The 17,132-nt window shown below is 45.3% G+C and overlaps 1 protein-coding gene across 1 annotated transcript in view; it reads right to left on the bottom strand.

Moving 5' to 3' along the window:
• DRC11 (dynein regulatory complex subunit 11) overlaps positions 1-6,600 on the bottom strand; it is a 170,223-nt gene extending 163,623 nt beyond the window's left edge. Inside the window, exon 1 of the mRNA XM_027117474.1 lies at positions 6,305-6,600. Coding sequence (XP_026973275.1) covers positions 6,305-6,315 — 11 coding nt within the window. The 5' untranslated portion in view covers positions 6,316-6,600. The remainder of the gene's footprint in view (positions 1-6,304) is intronic.
• Between the last annotated feature and the right edge of the window lie 10,532 nt (positions 6,601-17,132).

Below are 17,132 nucleotides of genomic sequence, written 5' to 3'. Positions count from 1 at the left end.
ATATATTAAATATATATATAATAAAAATAAAAATGTATAAATATAAACTAATATACTAATATTAGTATATTATAAATATAAATTTAAAATATAAATAAAAATATTAAAAAATAAAAGTTTTAGATAAAAAATGAAAATAATCCTTAAAAATATTTTTCTTTTTTTATAATTTGATTTTTGTTTTATTGATCAAAATTCCAAATTAAAAATAATTAACATTTACTAAGTAGATGTCATACACTAGGTTATTTAAATATGGAAAGCCACTTAGCTATACTCTGAACATTTTTGTCATTTTGTCACTTCATTTTTTGGGCTAGCCTCTACTGAGCTACCTCTGCTCTCTAAATAAATCACCTTAAATTCAAAAGAAACATTTCCTTTGTTAATTCTGAGTCCTTGGAATAATTTAAGAACAAGGCAACATCCTTAATTTTAGAGAAAGATAAATATGGAAATCATAGTATTAACAAAACCTCAGTTCGCTGGACTTTTGTTTAATTTCTAAACCTACTGACATGTTAGTGCTTATAAAACAAGAAAGGAACTTAAATCTGTTACTGTTTCTATACTAACTTCTATACTTTAAAAAAATTATTTTATTCAAGTATAGTTGATATACAATGTTGTATTAATTTCTGCTGTTTCTATCATTTTTATGTGCTTAGAGCAGAGATGGGAGATTTTTATCTTCCTGGCCAAAAGTGAAAAGCTGCTCTTGATGTGAAAAGTCTTTAGGGTTCTGGTGATGATGACGGGTAATAGCTCACATTTACATCATATCAGTCACTGTTCTAAGTACTTTACATATATTAACTCATGTAATTCTCAAAACCCTATGAGGTGGGTATTATTATTACTCCAGTTTACTGATGAGGAAACCAAGGCACAGAGAAGTTACTGCCCGAAGTTGTGTGATTTGAACACAGGATTTACACCCAGGCAGCCAGGCTCCAGAGTACAGGCTCTGAACCTTTATTGCCTCTAGTTTGTCAGGACAAATCCCAGGGCAGAGGAGTGCTGGACACCACAAGGAAACCAAGATTTATAGCTAAAAACGAAACTCTTCCTCCCTGCCAGCACCCCACTGAGGCTGGATACTAAATATTGCCCCTGGCACTCCATCCCTCGGTTCAAGTACCAGATTCTCCAAACTTGGCAATATTTTAAAGATACTGCTAGTGAAAGAGCACTCTGATATACAACTACATTACAACAGAGAAAAGTTACTACCAAAAGTTAGAATTCCACGGCTTCCCTGGTGGCGCAGTGGTTGAGTCCGCCTGCCGATGCAGGGGACGCGGGTTCGTGCCCTGGTCCGAGAAGATCCCACATGCCGCGGAGCGGCTGGCCCCGTGAGCCATGGCCGCTGAGCCTGCACGTCCGGAGCCTGTGCTCCGCAACGGGAGAAGCCACAGCAGTGAGAGGCCCGTGTACCGCAAAAAAAAAAAAAAAAAAAAAAAGTTAGAATTCTACTTAGCCCAGGACCTCTCACTCGTTGCATGATAAATGGGTACAAAGAAGCTGAGCAGGTTCTTAGTTTACCAAAGCCCAGACTTCCAGCATCTGAGAGGGGGCCAGGGACCCAAGGCGTTCACTGACCTGACAGGTGACGCAGGCCCCACGTGCCACCAGGCTCGACACATGTTCCCATAAAACAGAAAATCCACTCGTTTTGTAGAATAAATAGGGCTCAGGGCCTAGACGTGGCAGGACGACGTTACAGAAGAAAATTACAGGCTAATTTTGTTTGGAACTCGGATCTGAAATTCCACTCAGCAAACAAAACACAGCGCCAGATCAAAAGCATTGTTCCCTCTGACCAAGGAGAGGGGGGGGGGGTCACGCGGGAAATTCACAAGAGTCAGGAAAGCTGGAGGAAATACCGCACAGGACAGTAAAAACTGTGGATTATTTTCACAGATGCCAAGAAGATGCTCAATAAATTTAATTTATGGCATATGCCTGATTAAGAATACTGTCCACACACCCCAAAGAGGCTGACGATGACAACCTCTTCAAAATGCTGAAAACCAGAGACCATAAATATTTTCCGTAGAGAAACACCAGAAAGCTAGAAAATACAAGTACAAAAAGGATGAAACAGATGGAAAAGGGATCAATACAAAAGATTAAAGAAACTGCTTGTAAATGGCACCACTGCAAAATCCAAGGAAATCAGAAAGAAGTCAATTAATACAGCAGAGTTGCAAGACATAGATAAAAGCCCCAAAAACTAAATGCAGAGAAAAAATACGAAAACCAAAACCCCATTCGCAGTGCTGATCAAGAACATTAAACATTCAAGAATACATATGGCTAGAGCCACACAAGACGTAGCTGAAGAAAATTCTGGAATGCTAGCTGCAGAGGACTGGAACAGGCAGAAGGCAGTCTCTGTTCCTGCCTGGAGAGACCAGATAGAAAGAAAGCAGATTCTTGAGAGTGACAGGCAGATTTAATATGAGCAAGAATTTGGTAATAATATCCAGGAGACTCTGGAAATAAATCTAGTGATAATTTCTATATGTAGGGGTGGAGTTGATAATAAAAGATAAAGGGTATTTATCAGACTTCAAAGCATTTAACGCACCAGCAAGCATTAAGGTGTGTTATGCCACCCACGGAGGCTGCTTCCATAGGGTGCAGGGGGGTGACTTGAATCCCATAAAGACCCACACCAATCATTAGCGAGGGATCTTGGGTAAAGGAGGCTTCCACCAGGGGAAACAAAAGCCAAATCAATGGATGGGACACACCTAGAATTTAAGACTTTGCTTTGGGGCAGATCCAGCCTGGGGAAGCCTTGTTGCCCTAGTGCCATGCACTCCCGGGCTTCTACCCAGGGTTCAAGAGGCAGGAATCCCTCCAGAGCCAGGGCAGAGCTGACTCCTAACTGGAACCTTTGGCCGAAGCCCATCCTGGTGGCTTGATCCTTCCAAGTCCTGACATTTGGGCTGCAGTCTCTTTCTTCCTCCCCTGCTGTCTTTCGGAGGACCCTTGTTGGACAGACCAGGCAAGCTTGTTGGTTGATAGGGAGATATTAAGTAGCTGTGTGCGCATGCAACCCTGCATCTGCTACCCTCTCCCCTGGAGACTGGCTTCAGCTTTCCAGTTTCCCCGCTGCCTTGCTGCCCCTCCACGTGTGTCCACTGGTTACAACCCTATCGCTCCCTGGACCCCCAGCCAGTGCAGCCTCCACGTCCCTCGAAGCCTCAGTCCAGCCTGAGCCCCACCCTGCCTCAAAGCCACGGTCTCAGCATCCTTCTGCTGAGCCAGTGCCCACGAAGATGATCTGAGACACGGAATGTGGCAAGATGATGTTTCAATAGGACCATTATGGAGATGTAACTCACATACCATAAACTCACCCTCTTAAAGTGCACAGTTCAGTGGGGTTTTTTTTTAGCATATGCACAGAGTTGTGCAACCTTCACCTTTCTCTGATTTCAGTACATTTTCATCACTCTAAAGAGAAACCCTACACCCGCTGGCAGTCACTCCCTATTTGCCCTTATCCGCCTTCCTCCCAGCCCCTGGCAACCACTCATCTAATTTGTCTCTATTTATTTGCCTATTCTTGACATTGCACATAAGTGGAATCATATAACAGGTGGCCCTTTGTGACTGGATCCTTTCACTCAGTGTAACTTTTCCAAAGCCCACTGTGTTGTGGTGTGTATCACTATCTCATTTCTTTTTATTGCCTAATAATGTCCCATTGCATGTATATACCACATTTTGTTTATCTGCTCATCAGTAAATGGACACATGGGGTGTTTCTGCCTTTGGGCTCTTGTAAATGACGCTGCTATGAGCATTCCAATACACGTGTTTGTGTGGACCTATGTTTTTATTTCTCTGGCGTATGGCAAGGTGGTTTTTAAAGCTCTAAGTGCTCCAAGCTTAAAATCAGAACCCGTCTCTTGAGGTAGTCGGTCTCAGGAGGGTCACTTAACCTTGTACCTTCACTTCCTCAAGTGGCAAATCTGGATAATGACACCTACCCTGGACACCCCACAGGATTACTGAGGAATGGGATAACAGACGTTAAAGTGTTCTTGAAATTTTAAACGTGCCTTATGAAGAGAAGGTAGTATTTTATCCTTGAGACCACTTAGAATTTTTTTAAAGTACCTGATTGGTTTCAGACTTCAGCACATGACCTAGAAATGTTACAGATATTGAAGTTAGAAGGACTGTGGGCGCAGAAGACTGAATATGACAGTTGAAAAAGACCAGATTGTTATTTCTACAGCTTGGCAGTTTTCCTATAACTGGGGGATGGAGGGTTGATGCGTAAGTGGGCGGAGGGGGAAAAAAAGACTTAAATATTCAGACATAAACATGTACTTCGATACAAAATCTTGCAAAATGGGAATTCTCAAGTTATTTTATATATGATAAACCTTCAAATTCTTCCAATACTATCTAGGTGTTTGTACTGTTTCTGGAATATTCCTTGGCATTCTTGCTCTAAGGGAGGCCTGGCTCTCCCCTCAGAACACAGCCTCTCCTGCAGCCGTCTCTCCGTCCCAGAGCCCTCGGACCACAGCACGGAGTGGGGCCAGATCCTGGCTCCTAAGCCCACCTCCAGACCATTCTTCCTCCCACCCCCGACACTCCCTGGTTTGCAACCTCATTTCGTCAGAGGGTATCACCCTCGGGCCCTCAGCATCACCACCATCTACCATCTACATCATCTTTCCAGGCCCCACCAGGACATCTACCCACCGAACAGCATCTTTATCAAACAGCCTCTACCCTGCCTCATCTTCCCGCCATAAACCACCTGAGCTCCTCTCTGTGTCTGCTGGGGCCCGTGCCCCCACTAGCAAGGACGTCACCCCACTTCTCCTTCCTCCTCCCATGTCATCCCGCTTCATTTATACTGGCCATTCCCTTCAGCAAACAAATAGGCTATTGTTTCCTATCTTAAAAAATTCTTTCTCTGGATCCCATTTCCCTTGCCACCAGCTACAGCGAAATGCCTTTAAAAAGCCAGTGCTGTGCTGTCTATGATTTCTCTCCTCTTCCTCTCTCCTACATTCATTCCAGTCCATCTTTCCACTCCATCACCCCCGAAGGTCAAGGTCACTGCTGGACTCCACACTGCTAAATCCATGGTCAATTCTCAGCTCTCGTCGGGCTTGTCTTGCAGCATTTGACAGAGTCTGTTACTCCCTCCTCCAAGAAACTCTACTTTTTCTCCTGGCTTCCAAGGCACCACAACCTTGTTTCCTTCTCAATGATCACTCCTTTGGTTCCTTTGCTGGTCTCTCCTCCTCCATCTCTTGCCATTGGATGACCAAGTCTTAGTCCTTGGACCTGTTCTCTCTTCTGTCTACACTCATCCCATGTCTCATAAAGACTGTCTATGCCAACAGCTGTCGAATTTATATTTCATACACAGGCCTCTCATCTGAATTCAACTGTCTACTTGTGTCCACTTGATGTCCAACAGGCACTTCAAACTCAACACGTCCAGAGCTGAACTCCTGATCTCCCCCACCTGCAAAGCCCGGCAAGCCCTTAGCCTCGCTGCTCTTATTTCCTGGCCTGGAAAACAGGGTTACTGAGAGCTGGAATGCAGGTTGGAGCTGCAGTGCCTGGTTGACACCGTGTCCTTGCTGTGTGTGAACTACTTAGCTTCTTTGTGCCTAAGTCCTCATCTGTAAGATGGAAATAATATTAAAGGCTCTTACACTACAGGGGAGTCATGAGTTACTATATTCAAGCACTCAGAACTGTGCCTGCAGAGTCAGCACTATAATAGATGTTTGAGATGACCATTATGGAATAACTGCTGGGCTGGTGCTGTGTAAATGGCACAGTGCTGGGTGAATACTCTTTGGTGCCACTGCCACCTGACTGGCGTTTCTTGGTGAAAAGCAACGTGGTACAGTAAAGCTTCCTCAAGATCTTTCTTAAATATCGGGACCTGGGTGTTTTCACAAAGCACCGTATGTTACTGGGTTAGATTAACAAAAAAGCGGGCAATGAACTGAACGTAGACACTGCTTCCTCAAAAATACATCCACAAGGGCTTAGCGGGCATAAGCATTGGGCCTGGAGGAGCTCATCTCTATGTGGGGCAGGGATAGCACCAGGGGAGTTGGCAGGTCTAAGTGTATGGCATTCCCTGTCCACAGAAGCTGATGCTGTCTGCTGAGGTGTATGTTTACTTGCTAAAACTGCAAAAAGAAGAGGTGGGGGAGGAAAGAAACGGAAAAGAAGCACAGCAGGCTATCTTTTTGTCGGAGAAGCCCACCCCATGGCTATGGCTGGGCGGCCCATCACTTACGCGTTCGACATGCTGGCTACTTTCCCTCCTTCCCTCGCCCGCTGGGAAGCTCTTCTGTTGTCCTCTGAAGGGCGGCTGGCTGCAGGGGTCGGGACACAGCCAGAGGGCGTTGGGGTAAGTTCCTTCTGGAGGGAGGGACTGGGGTTGGGGATATCTTTTCAGTTCGGGAAGGGAAAGGCGATGGGCAGGGAGGCGCGCAGCTGCCGAGAGTGGGATTCGCGCCTTCTCGTCTAGACCCCCAGGCTCCGGAACCTTACTGTGACCCGGCAGTGAGAAGGCGCAAGGCGGAACCTAGCTACGGACGCTACGCCTGAGCAGCGCGGCTCCGCTCCGCCGGCGCGCTCCCGCCCCCTTCGCGCTAGGCGCCTGCGCCGCCTCCTGCTGTTTCCCTGGCAACCGCGCCTGCCGAAGGCCGGCGATCCTCGCAGGAACCACGCGTAGTACCCGCCTCCCGGAGGACCCGCCCAGCGTTCCGCGGGATTGGCCCCGGGTCCTGTCCACCCGCTTGTTGTCCTACACGCCGTTGTTCCGCTTTCTCGTTTGCCCATTTTCATCCACCTTCAGATATGTAGCCTTGGGCGAGGTCCTTAATGATGGTAGCCCCAGTCTTCCCATCTGTAAAGTGGGGTAACAGTCATTCGTTCCTTCGAAACCTTACTGGGTATCTACTCTGGGCTAGCGCAGACTTAGGTTCTGGGGGTGCAGGGCAGGTGCAGATGCTGCCCTTCTGAGGCTAAATGAAAATGAAATACGGCGACAGTGCGTTGTAAATGCAAGATGCCGTGTGGATGTTATTAGCAAGTCACTGTGTTTGTGTGCATTGTTCTTCTTTCATCATCTTTGGTAACTGTTGAGGTTTATTTGCAAATTTTATAATCTGCAATTTCTAGTGGAACATTTTTAGAACTAATGCACTTGAAAGAGTATATAGAGGGCAAACACGTAAAAAGGACAGAATAAATCTGGATCACACAACCCTTCTCCCACAATTACTAATGAAATGAACAAAAGAATAGTAAAAAAAAAAAAAAGAAAAGAAAAGAAAAAAAAGGAAAAGAAAAGGAGAGCCAAACAAAAAATTAAGTACAACTTCATGCCATAAACTTCAAAAGCTACTCAGTGAAATAGAAACCTGCAGAGGACAATGGCGTCTAATCTCATCCTCACTCCCCCGCAAAATCCCTACTAGGGAGAGAAAGTACCAAGTAGGCAAAGTACCAAGAATTCTCACTAATACTTTTCAATACAAGGAAGTCAGGAATCTGATAATTGAGATGAAAGGTGAGTAGGGTAAGTGAGCTACCTGGGGAAATCCAGGTGAGATAAAACTAGCACTAGTCGAAACAATCACTACCACCCACAGGGCCCTTCCGGAACTAGAAAAAAATCACTAGGGCTTGCCACTTTTTAGGACTTTATACTGAATTGAGGCAGATTCAAAGTCAAAGGACATTTTGTCACAGGAATAGGATATACTCCCAAGACGCGTGAGGGATGGTGGTAAAAGAGTTACCAAAATCTCAGGAGAGAAAGCAGAGCGCAGACCTTGCAAAGACTCAGAGGATCGGTCCTTATCCTTACCCTGTGTCCAGGCTATAGAAAGGTGGATAAAAATACAATTTTTCCAGCTCTCAAACTCAGTCAGATACAGTGAGAAAGCAGTCAAGGAGAATTTGCTCACATTATGTACGAGGAACTGGAAGATATACAAAGAGCAATCCATATTAAATATGAATAAGAAGCAGTATATCCACTATCTAAATCCAAGACTTCAATAAAAGGGGAAGGAAAAAAAGGATTACAACAGGTGAAGAACCTAGCCTGGAAAAAAGGTAACCAAACAGAAGAAAATTCTTTACATGTGTTTTATACTATAGAATAAGTTAATAAGAATAGAAGTTTAATAGAGTAAGTGCTGGGAGTAATATAAAACAACATAATTAGAAGGAAAAGAAGATTGTATAGCTAACGAAACAAATGAAAATCAGAAATAGTCCAATATAGGAACTAAATTAGAAAAACCAAGGAATGGACTGGGCACAATTCATCTGAATTACTGACTTAGAGGAAAAGCTTAAATCAGTTGCAGGGAAGGTAAAAGGAAAAGACAGATGTTCAAGCAATTAGAAAGGTTTACTTGATATGCCTGAAAAAGAAAGCTCCAATTAAGTTTTTCAAAGATCTAAAGGAACATTTCTGAAATAAAAGAATGAAACTTACAGATCAAAAGTTCTCATCGTGTTCCAGGAAAAACTGACATAGAACAACCAACACCTAAGATATCCTGGATATGTTATTGAACTTCAAGGAGAAGTGATACAGAGAATCTGGTTGGCCTCGAATTTCTCCTCAGTACCTTTCAATGTCAGATGAAAAGCTAGAGGTATTTACAAAGTTCTTGGGGGAAAATGTGAACCAGGATATTTCTACTCATTGCAGTTAATATTCCAAAATATGCAAGCTCTCAGGAAATACAGCACTCACGTAAATTGGCATGTTTCAAGTGCAAGTAATAGAAAACCCAGTGTCCAATGGCTTAAACAATAAGAGGATTCATAGGGCTTCTCTGGTGGCGCAGTGGTTGAGAGTCCGCCTGCCGATGCAGGGGACACGGGGACACGGGTTCGTGCCCCGATCCGGGAAGATCCCACATGCCGCGGAGCGGCTGGGCCCATGAGTCACGGCCGCTGAGCCTGTGTGTCCGGGGCCTGTGCTCCTCAACGGGAGAGGCCACAAGAGTGAGAGGCCCGCGTACCGCAAAAAAAAAAAAAAAAAAAAAAAAGGATTTATAATCTCCCTTAACAAGAATAGAGGTGAGGCTCTTTGGGAGCCAATGATTTCAGTGGCTCAGTGACATCATCCATCTTTGATGGGCTTTCTATCTTTTGGGCTGTCATCCCTGGGATGTCAAATGGCTTCCCTCTACAGTGGCTCTAGATGTTACAGCCTCACGCTGTAACATGTCAAGATAGAAAAAGGACCGGCTGGGAAATGTGACCGCCATTATTGTCATAATCAGCATGTACCTGTAGTAAGAGAGAGAGAGCGGTAGATAAAAGAACCGCATCAGGCAGTTGGGCTGTCGGGTTGGCAACTTTCCATATGAGCCAAATCCCATGAGCTCTTCTGGAAAATAAAACACTTGAGGATGAAATCCAGCGATCGAAAGATACAAGTCATGTGAAAAGGAGGAGCAGGTACTCAGTATAAGACAGTGAAACAAGGTCTCCCAACTCTGCATACCAGGAGAACAAAAATAGCTGTTCTCTGATTATATCCCTTGAGCTCTGCCAGTTGCTACACTTATCGACCACTTTTTCTACGCCAGGGACAGTTTAGGACCTGATATATATTCATTCATTAAATCGTCCCACTAACTTTATGAGTTGAGTAATATTTTCACGCTCATTTTACACATGTGGAAACTGAGACTCAGAGAGGTTAAGTAACTGTGTATCCAAGGTCATCCTCCAGTCGATGGTGGAGTTGGTATTCGGACCACCTGCTAGTATCCCTTTGAAGACCACACCCCTAATCATTATCTCTGTGTTGGTAGCCACACCTACCTTAACTGATATTTGTTTAAAAATTTGGTTTCCTGTGAGACAAATGTTACTAAGAAGAGTATTCCCCAAACTACTTTTCCTTTTAGAAAAAACATTGCTACTTAATTATGTAGGTCCAGTAGAAAAGGCGACTTTGTCCTCAGTAGTTAATAATTTATGCAGCTTACTAATCAGACTGCCAGGTCTCTGGGCAAATTCATCTTCTCGGTCCTCTGGATATATGTGAAGTCATTTGGGCAAATATTAAATGATGCCTGTTATATGCAAAGCACAATGGTTCCCACTGTGCAAGAGGAAAGGATGAGTCTGGCATGAACGGATCTTGCCTTCCAGGAGTAGAGGAGGTAAACATCCAGGAGAATGATGATCTCAGGCTTCATTATCCCATTGCTGGAGGAATGACAGGCCTGGAAGAGCCATCAGAGCCATCAGAAGAGCCAGCCAGCCATTGTCTGGTTTACTTCTGTCTCAGATGCTTTAAGCCCCCAGGACATTCCTGTTTCTTGAGCATCCCTTCTTGCCCACACTCTGGCAGCGGGAGGGACCACCTGGCCCCTTTACGAAGTCCATCTGATTTTGGACAACTCTCACTATTAGTCTTGGCTTTTCCATCAAAACTCCAGGGCAAAACAGAACAACCCTCTTCTACAGGAGCAGACTTTTAAACATTGAAACCCATGTATCCCCTCCCCGCCGGTCTTCTTAATTGCAGACTGAGCACGACCACGTTCTTCAACACCAGATTTCAAGTTCCCCTGCCATCAGTCCCTCTGTATCTCTGCTCACTGTCAGTGTCCTTTAGACATAGACCCATGAAACAGAACCTTCCAGGCACTCCATCAGGGGCCATACCTCGGTTCCCACCCCTTCCATCTATTGCTGGGCGGCCACAGTCAACCACAGTCAACCTGCTGAGCCCTCTGTCATTCTGTATGCCCACCTTTCCATCCAATTCCATGTCATCCCTCAAATCTGGTCCAGGCCATCGATGAAAACATTCTCTATGAGAAAGCTGAGCAGACTGACAGAACAGCACTAGAAACGTGTCCAAGTTAGCATCAGTCCACAAGTTATCAGCCTCCCCAGCCACCCTGTCTCCTCTCTGTCCTCAACAAGTCCATGAGATAAGGATGCTGTCAAGTTTGTCGCTAATATACAGCCCTCTTACAACGGCAGCGTTGTCCTTTTCTACTAGGCTAGTCACTATGGAAATTGAAATTTAGGTGTGCCCTGTTTTAGAGAACCCACTTGTCTCTGCTTCCTTTTCTAAGAACCCACAAATCGTTTTAATGATCTGTTCTGGATCTGCATTAAGTTCACTAGACCAGAACCTGACCTTTTTTGCTTTTTTTTTTTGTTGTTGCGGTATGCAGGCCTCTCACTGCTGTGGCCTCTCCCATTGCGGAGCACAGGCTCCAGACGCACAGGCTCAGTGGCCATGGCTCACGGGCCCAGCTGCCCCGCGGCATGTGGGATCTTCCCGGACCGGGGCACGAACCCGCGTCCCCTGCATCGGCAGGCGGACTCTCAACCACTGTGCCACCAGGGAAGCCCTGACCTTCTTTTCTTTTCTTTTCTGAGTCACCAGTCACCGAGAACCTCTCCACCAGACCCTGCTTTCCCGTGAAGCATGGTAATTCAGCCAGCCCCAGGGACCTGGGTCCTCACGCACACCTGAATCTCCAAAAAGGCTTGCACCAGAGTTAAAACACCCCAGAGCCGCTCATCTGTCCAAACCTCAGCCCAGGACAACTCCAGCTGCCACCAGGAGCAGGGCCTTTTCATACCACCAGGTGCTGCGCAAGTCACTAACCAATCAGAATGGGGCACTGCTTCCCGCTTCCCAGGGCCACCTTCTCACTCAAGGACCCAGCCTCCTTGCCCCTCCTCCTTTGCCAGCAAACCCCCTTCTGCTCTTCCCACTAATAGCAAGACTAGAACGTAAGGCAGGAAGGCACTCTACCCCATGATCAGACTCTACAGCTGGACCAAGCACCCTGTCCAGGAAAGGCTCCAACTCTTAGCCAGGCAGTGCTGCTGGGGGACTGACCAGATGCAGCAACATGGCCCCGGGGGTTAGTTCCCTGAAGGACTCAGAACAGTCCTGGACTTCCTGGGAGACCCGTGCTCTGCTCCACCCTCCCTGATCTCTCTCTGTCCTGCCGAGTCTATCCCAGAGTCCCTTCCTGCCATGCCCAGGTGTGTTAGATTCTCTCTCTTCTGGCAGGAAAATACCAAGTTCATTTTGTTTAGTGACCATACTCTCTGCTTCCCTGGACATCTGAGGCCCAAATCATTATTCTGACTCACCTTTCTGTAATTTCCTCTAAACTGATCAGTATCTTTTCCACAGTGACTATGCTTTGTCCTAATAATTGGTGTTTTGTTTCATTTAAAATGTTCATATCTTTTTACACAGCCTCATAATTCAACAGCCAGCTCTCTGGGAAAACTCATCGTCCTCCTGATATGTGTGACCTCAACTGGGCAGATGTTGATTGATGCCTCTTCTCTACAGAGCCCAGTACTCAACACTGGGCAGTAAAAAAAGATGACCCTGGTGAATTCTGCCTTCAAAGAGGAGAGGAGAAGAGAGGTAGTTCCAGGGTGATTAAATGCCACGGTGCCAAGTCCCCTGGGAGTTTAGAAGAGTGAGAGGGGTCACCGTGCCCTTGGGAAAGTAGAAGGGGTTATGCAGCAGGTGGGATCTGAACTGGCTTTGACTTGAGGAAACAGAAGGAGAACATTCCAGGCAGGGGAAACAACATGGGCAAAGGCTTAAAAGCAGAAGTGTGGGGAGCTATTCATCTGATGGTGGACATTTTGATCTGATCTGGGAATAGGTTAGGCATTCTAGCCCTCGGCCAGAAGGCGTGTGTGCTCAGGGAGAGCCAGAGGAGTTGGACTGAGCTCTGTAGACCGTGGAGGTCCACTTGAGCAGAGGACTCACATGATCGTGGGGCAGGGAGACCAATTAAAAGTCAAGAAGCACAGATGAGTGGATAAACGCAATGAGGTGTAAATACAGTGGGATAGCATTCATCCATAAAAAGAATAACGTTCCGATATGTGCCTCAACATGGATGAACCTTGACAGAAGCCAGATACAAAAGGACAGATATCGTATGATTTCGTTTAATAGGAAATATCTAGAACAGGCAAAGTTATAGAGGCAGAAAATAGATTAGCGGTTCCCAGGGGCTGGGGCAGGGGAGGAGGGAGTGGAGAGTTATTGCTTAACGGTTACAGAATTGCTGTCTGGGGTGATGAACAATTTTGGAAATAGTGCTGATGTTTGTGGAACATCGTCCGTGTAGTTAATGCCACCGAATTGGATACTTAAAATGGGTTAAAATGGCAAATTTTGTGCCATACATACAATGGAATTTGGCCTTTGAAGGGTGAGTGGAGTCAGCAGCACGATGCAGTCTCCGTGGGTTTGCCGTAACCCCCAGCACCCCAGATGTACCCAGAAAACAGCACATCCATCTCTAGGGAGCAGCACACGTGTGTTCCTCTCAGCGGGGACCTGCCCAGTGTCACGCTGCGTCTCTTCCATCCTTTGCCCAGTTACAGATTTCCTGAAACACCACCCGTGTGAGGATCATCCTTATTAGTCCGTAGAGCACAGGATGTCGCTTATTCTCCTTTAATACTTTAATTGCTCCACTGATGCTCAAAAACAGGTTGCAGTGTAATCAGGCCAATTGTAAGCCCAGAGTTCGTTTGAAAACAAAAACTGGGGGCTTTGGGGCTTCCCTGGTGGCGCAGTGGTTGAGGGTCCGCCTGCCGATGCAGGGGACACGGGTTCCGGCCCTGGTCCGGGAAGATCCCACATGCTGCGGAGTGGCTGGGTCCGTAAGCCATGGCTGCTGAGCCTGTGCTCCGCAAAGGGAGAGGCCACAACAGTAAGAGGCCCGCGTACCGCAAAAAAAAGAAAAAAAAAAAAGAGTTAAAAAAAAAAAACTGGGGGCTTTATTACTATGAATGGAATAGCGGACAGTCGGAACCGTCAGACACCTCGTCCCAATCCTTCCGTTTCCTAACAGGGTGACTTGAAGCAGTTTGCGTACCATTTCTGAGCCTCCGTGAGAGCAAAGCCCACATCACTCAAAGCCCGTGGTGAGCCTCGTCCTCCGGTGGTCTTTGAATTGCCCTGTGCTGGAATCCTGGACGTTACGACTCTGTGTACTTCGGGTTCTGCAGGTTTAGTTCATGATGCTTTTCTGAAAACTCGGTGTTTGAGCATCGTTGGCAGTTTTCCCCACTTCCCTCACTGAGCGCCTGGGACAGGAATCATCTTTCAGAGGCGAGTTCCCTTAGCCTGGGAGGAGGCTGGCACGCAGGTGTCCACGGAGTTTGGGGAGTGATGGCTGTGGTCCCTCCCTGGCCTGATGAGCCTTGAAGGCACCTTGAGAAGGAAGCAGAGTGGACCTTGGTTCAGTTCCAACGTGTTCCTCAGGTGGGCCTGCAGGGCTGCAGGCAGAGGAAGCAGGATGGATAAACGTGAAAAGGGCTCAAGTTCAAATCGAATTTGAAGGACTTCTCCTCTCAACTTAGCTGTAAGAAGCATTTTCTATGCTTCTAAGTATAAAATGTCATTCTACAGAAGAGGCGTATCTTAAAATGTCAGATATTGAACTCTCTGCTGTAACACGCCGGCTTCTGTGTCTGATGCTGTCTGCACCGAAGCAAATGGATAAAATGCTAACTTATTATGTTTTCACACACAACCGGAAATGAATCAAGAATGGATTTGATTAATTCATAATTATTAAAGTAAAGCGTTGGTAGACTTCTGGTGTTGACATATTTCCTGTCTTGACACTTCCTGACCAACCCCCAATGTCCATGAATGTTACAATTTGTAAGAGGGACAGTTCCACTTACCTCCAGGGATTATGAAAAGCACTAGGTGAATAACGTAGGTAAAGCACTTGGCACAAATTAGAACCACATGCTGTTGTGTGGCAGCTTGGTCCTTAAGCTCCTGGGAGAGCCTAGGTGTCTGCTCAAAATCCCCAACTCAGCTAGCAGTATTCCTAATTTGGGGGTTCACAGAAATCTTGGGTGTCAAAGACCTGCTCCATAGGTGGGGTTCACCACGCCTTCACCACGGTGATAGTTACAAACTCCTCCAGCAGGTGAAATCGACATTCCCAAGCAGCAAGAAGTTTTGATTGTGAATCTTGGCTTCTCTCTAGTCCATTATAATCACATATCAAAGGATGTTTTGGACTGGAAATGAGTCTTATTTGGTAGAGTTTGTTGAGAATATGCTAGTAAACTGATTTAAAAGGGATATGAGCAATCCGAACATTACATTCTGGATGGGATTCCAAAGAGAACAGAGTCTATAAACACCAAAGTTACTTTACGTCACATAAACATCACTTCCACTGGGAAATGAGTGTAAGAGTGTGTGTGTGTGTATGTGTGTGTGTGTGATTCTTATAAGCTGCCTTTATTATCTATAAATAAATCTGTCCAGTGTGAGAAAAAAATAAAAAGGAACTAGCCGGAGGCAGGATGTTTTTCAAATGATTATTATCCTGTTTTTTCACACACATCGGGGCAGCTTTTGTAACCCAGGTGCAAAGGAGGTCACTTCTCATTGTTTTAACACCTGCTGTCTTTTAAAAATGAATACGATTTCCACAGGCCATTGATAAACTCAGCCTTAAACCTTCCTCAGAAACGACAGTCTCCTATATTTTGATACTACTTCTGCATAACCAGCATGTGTCTGTCCAATTTCTGTTTTGTTTTGTTTTGTTTTGTTTCCATTTGACTCTCATACGTGTTCCCTCCTCTTTTGCTATTTTATTCTCACAATGCTTATAATGAAACAATAGTTCTTGGGTACCCAGGGTAGAGAGCCAATTACAAATAACAGCTGCATTGTTCATAAAACAAAAGTGGTACATTAATGAGGCTTATTTAGGGACTTGCATTGCCAATGGCCCGGACTACAGCAGTAAGATGAAGTTTAGCAGCAGAGAAAACACCTACTTACTCAATTAATTTACACTGCTGGACTTAATAGAAATATAATCTTGCTTTTAAAAAAATCAAGCAGGAGGCTAGTAAGAATTTTTATAGGCACATTCCTTCCACCATCCGTCTCCCAGACTCCCAGATGTAGAGAACAAACTAGTGGTTCCCAGTGGGGAGAGGGAAGCAGGGAGGCGAGTAAGAGGTACAAACTATTATGGATCAAATAAGCTACAAGGATATATTGGACAACACAGGGAACATAGACCAATATTTTATAACAACTATAAATGGAGTATAGATTTAAAAATTGTGACTTGTTATATTGTTCACCTGTAACTTATATAATATTGAATAGCAACTGTACTTCAATAAAAAAAAATGAGGCAGAAGGATAGTAAGAATTCTTATATGCATTTCTTCATCTGTCTTCCAGTTGTCTCTCTGCTTGCCCTTCTCGGTTTATCCTTTCTCTCTAGAAGTGCGGTCCTCCTGAGATGTGGGATTGCCCTGTACCAGGGCTGGGACACGAGAGGCCCCACAGCATTCAGGATGGGGTCCTCTTCCTTGAGGCATCTTACTGGTTCAGATAACCAGCGCAGCCTTAGGTGAGCTTAAAGCTTAAATATTAATGTCATCTTGGGCACGTGCCTGCCTGAGATATTCCCAGGGAGTTGTTTCCGTATGCTTTTTATGCTAAGAAAAAAATTTCATACTTTTCTTTTGTCTTGACAGGTGAAATGCAGATAAAAAAATAATAGTTACAATCTAAAAAATACTTTAAAGTACAATAAGTGCTGAAAACTGTGAAACTCTTAAGCGTCCAGCTCAATGAAACTTCTCAGCTTGCAAACACTTGTATAGATCGAGACACAGAGGAAAAGCCAAATTCCAGAGCTTCTCTGAGCCCTTCCTAATCTCACCCTGACTCTGCTTCCCAAAGGCAACACTGCTGAACACCGAAGATTAATTTTTCCCTTAGAAGGGAAGACTACATTTTATAAGACGGAATGATATGATGATGTGCATTGTTTTGAATGCAGCTTTGACCTACTTATGAGTGTGAAGTTCATTCACATTGTTGCACGGAGATGCAATTTGTTTCCACTGCTGTGCAGTCTTCCCTCGGACAGACTGCAGTTTGGTTATCCATTCTACCGTGAGGGACGGTTGGGGTGCTCCCAGGCTGAGGTTATTATGAACAACGCTGCTGTGATCAATCTCCTACATATCTCCTAGTGCACGTCCTGTGCTGGATCAGAGCATGC

The sequence above is a fragment of the Aethalodelphis obliquidens genome, unplaced genomic scaffold (genome assembly GCF_003676395.1).
Source record: "Aethalodelphis obliquidens isolate GAN/ISIS:26980383/991018 unplaced genomic scaffold, ASM367639v1 scaffold2, whole genome shotgun sequence".
Lineage (NCBI taxonomy): Eukaryota > Metazoa > Chordata > Mammalia > Artiodactyla > Delphinidae > Aethalodelphis > Aethalodelphis obliquidens.
The sequence above is the reverse complement of the archived record's forward strand: the minus strand, read 5'-3'. Positions and strand labels throughout refer to the sequence as shown.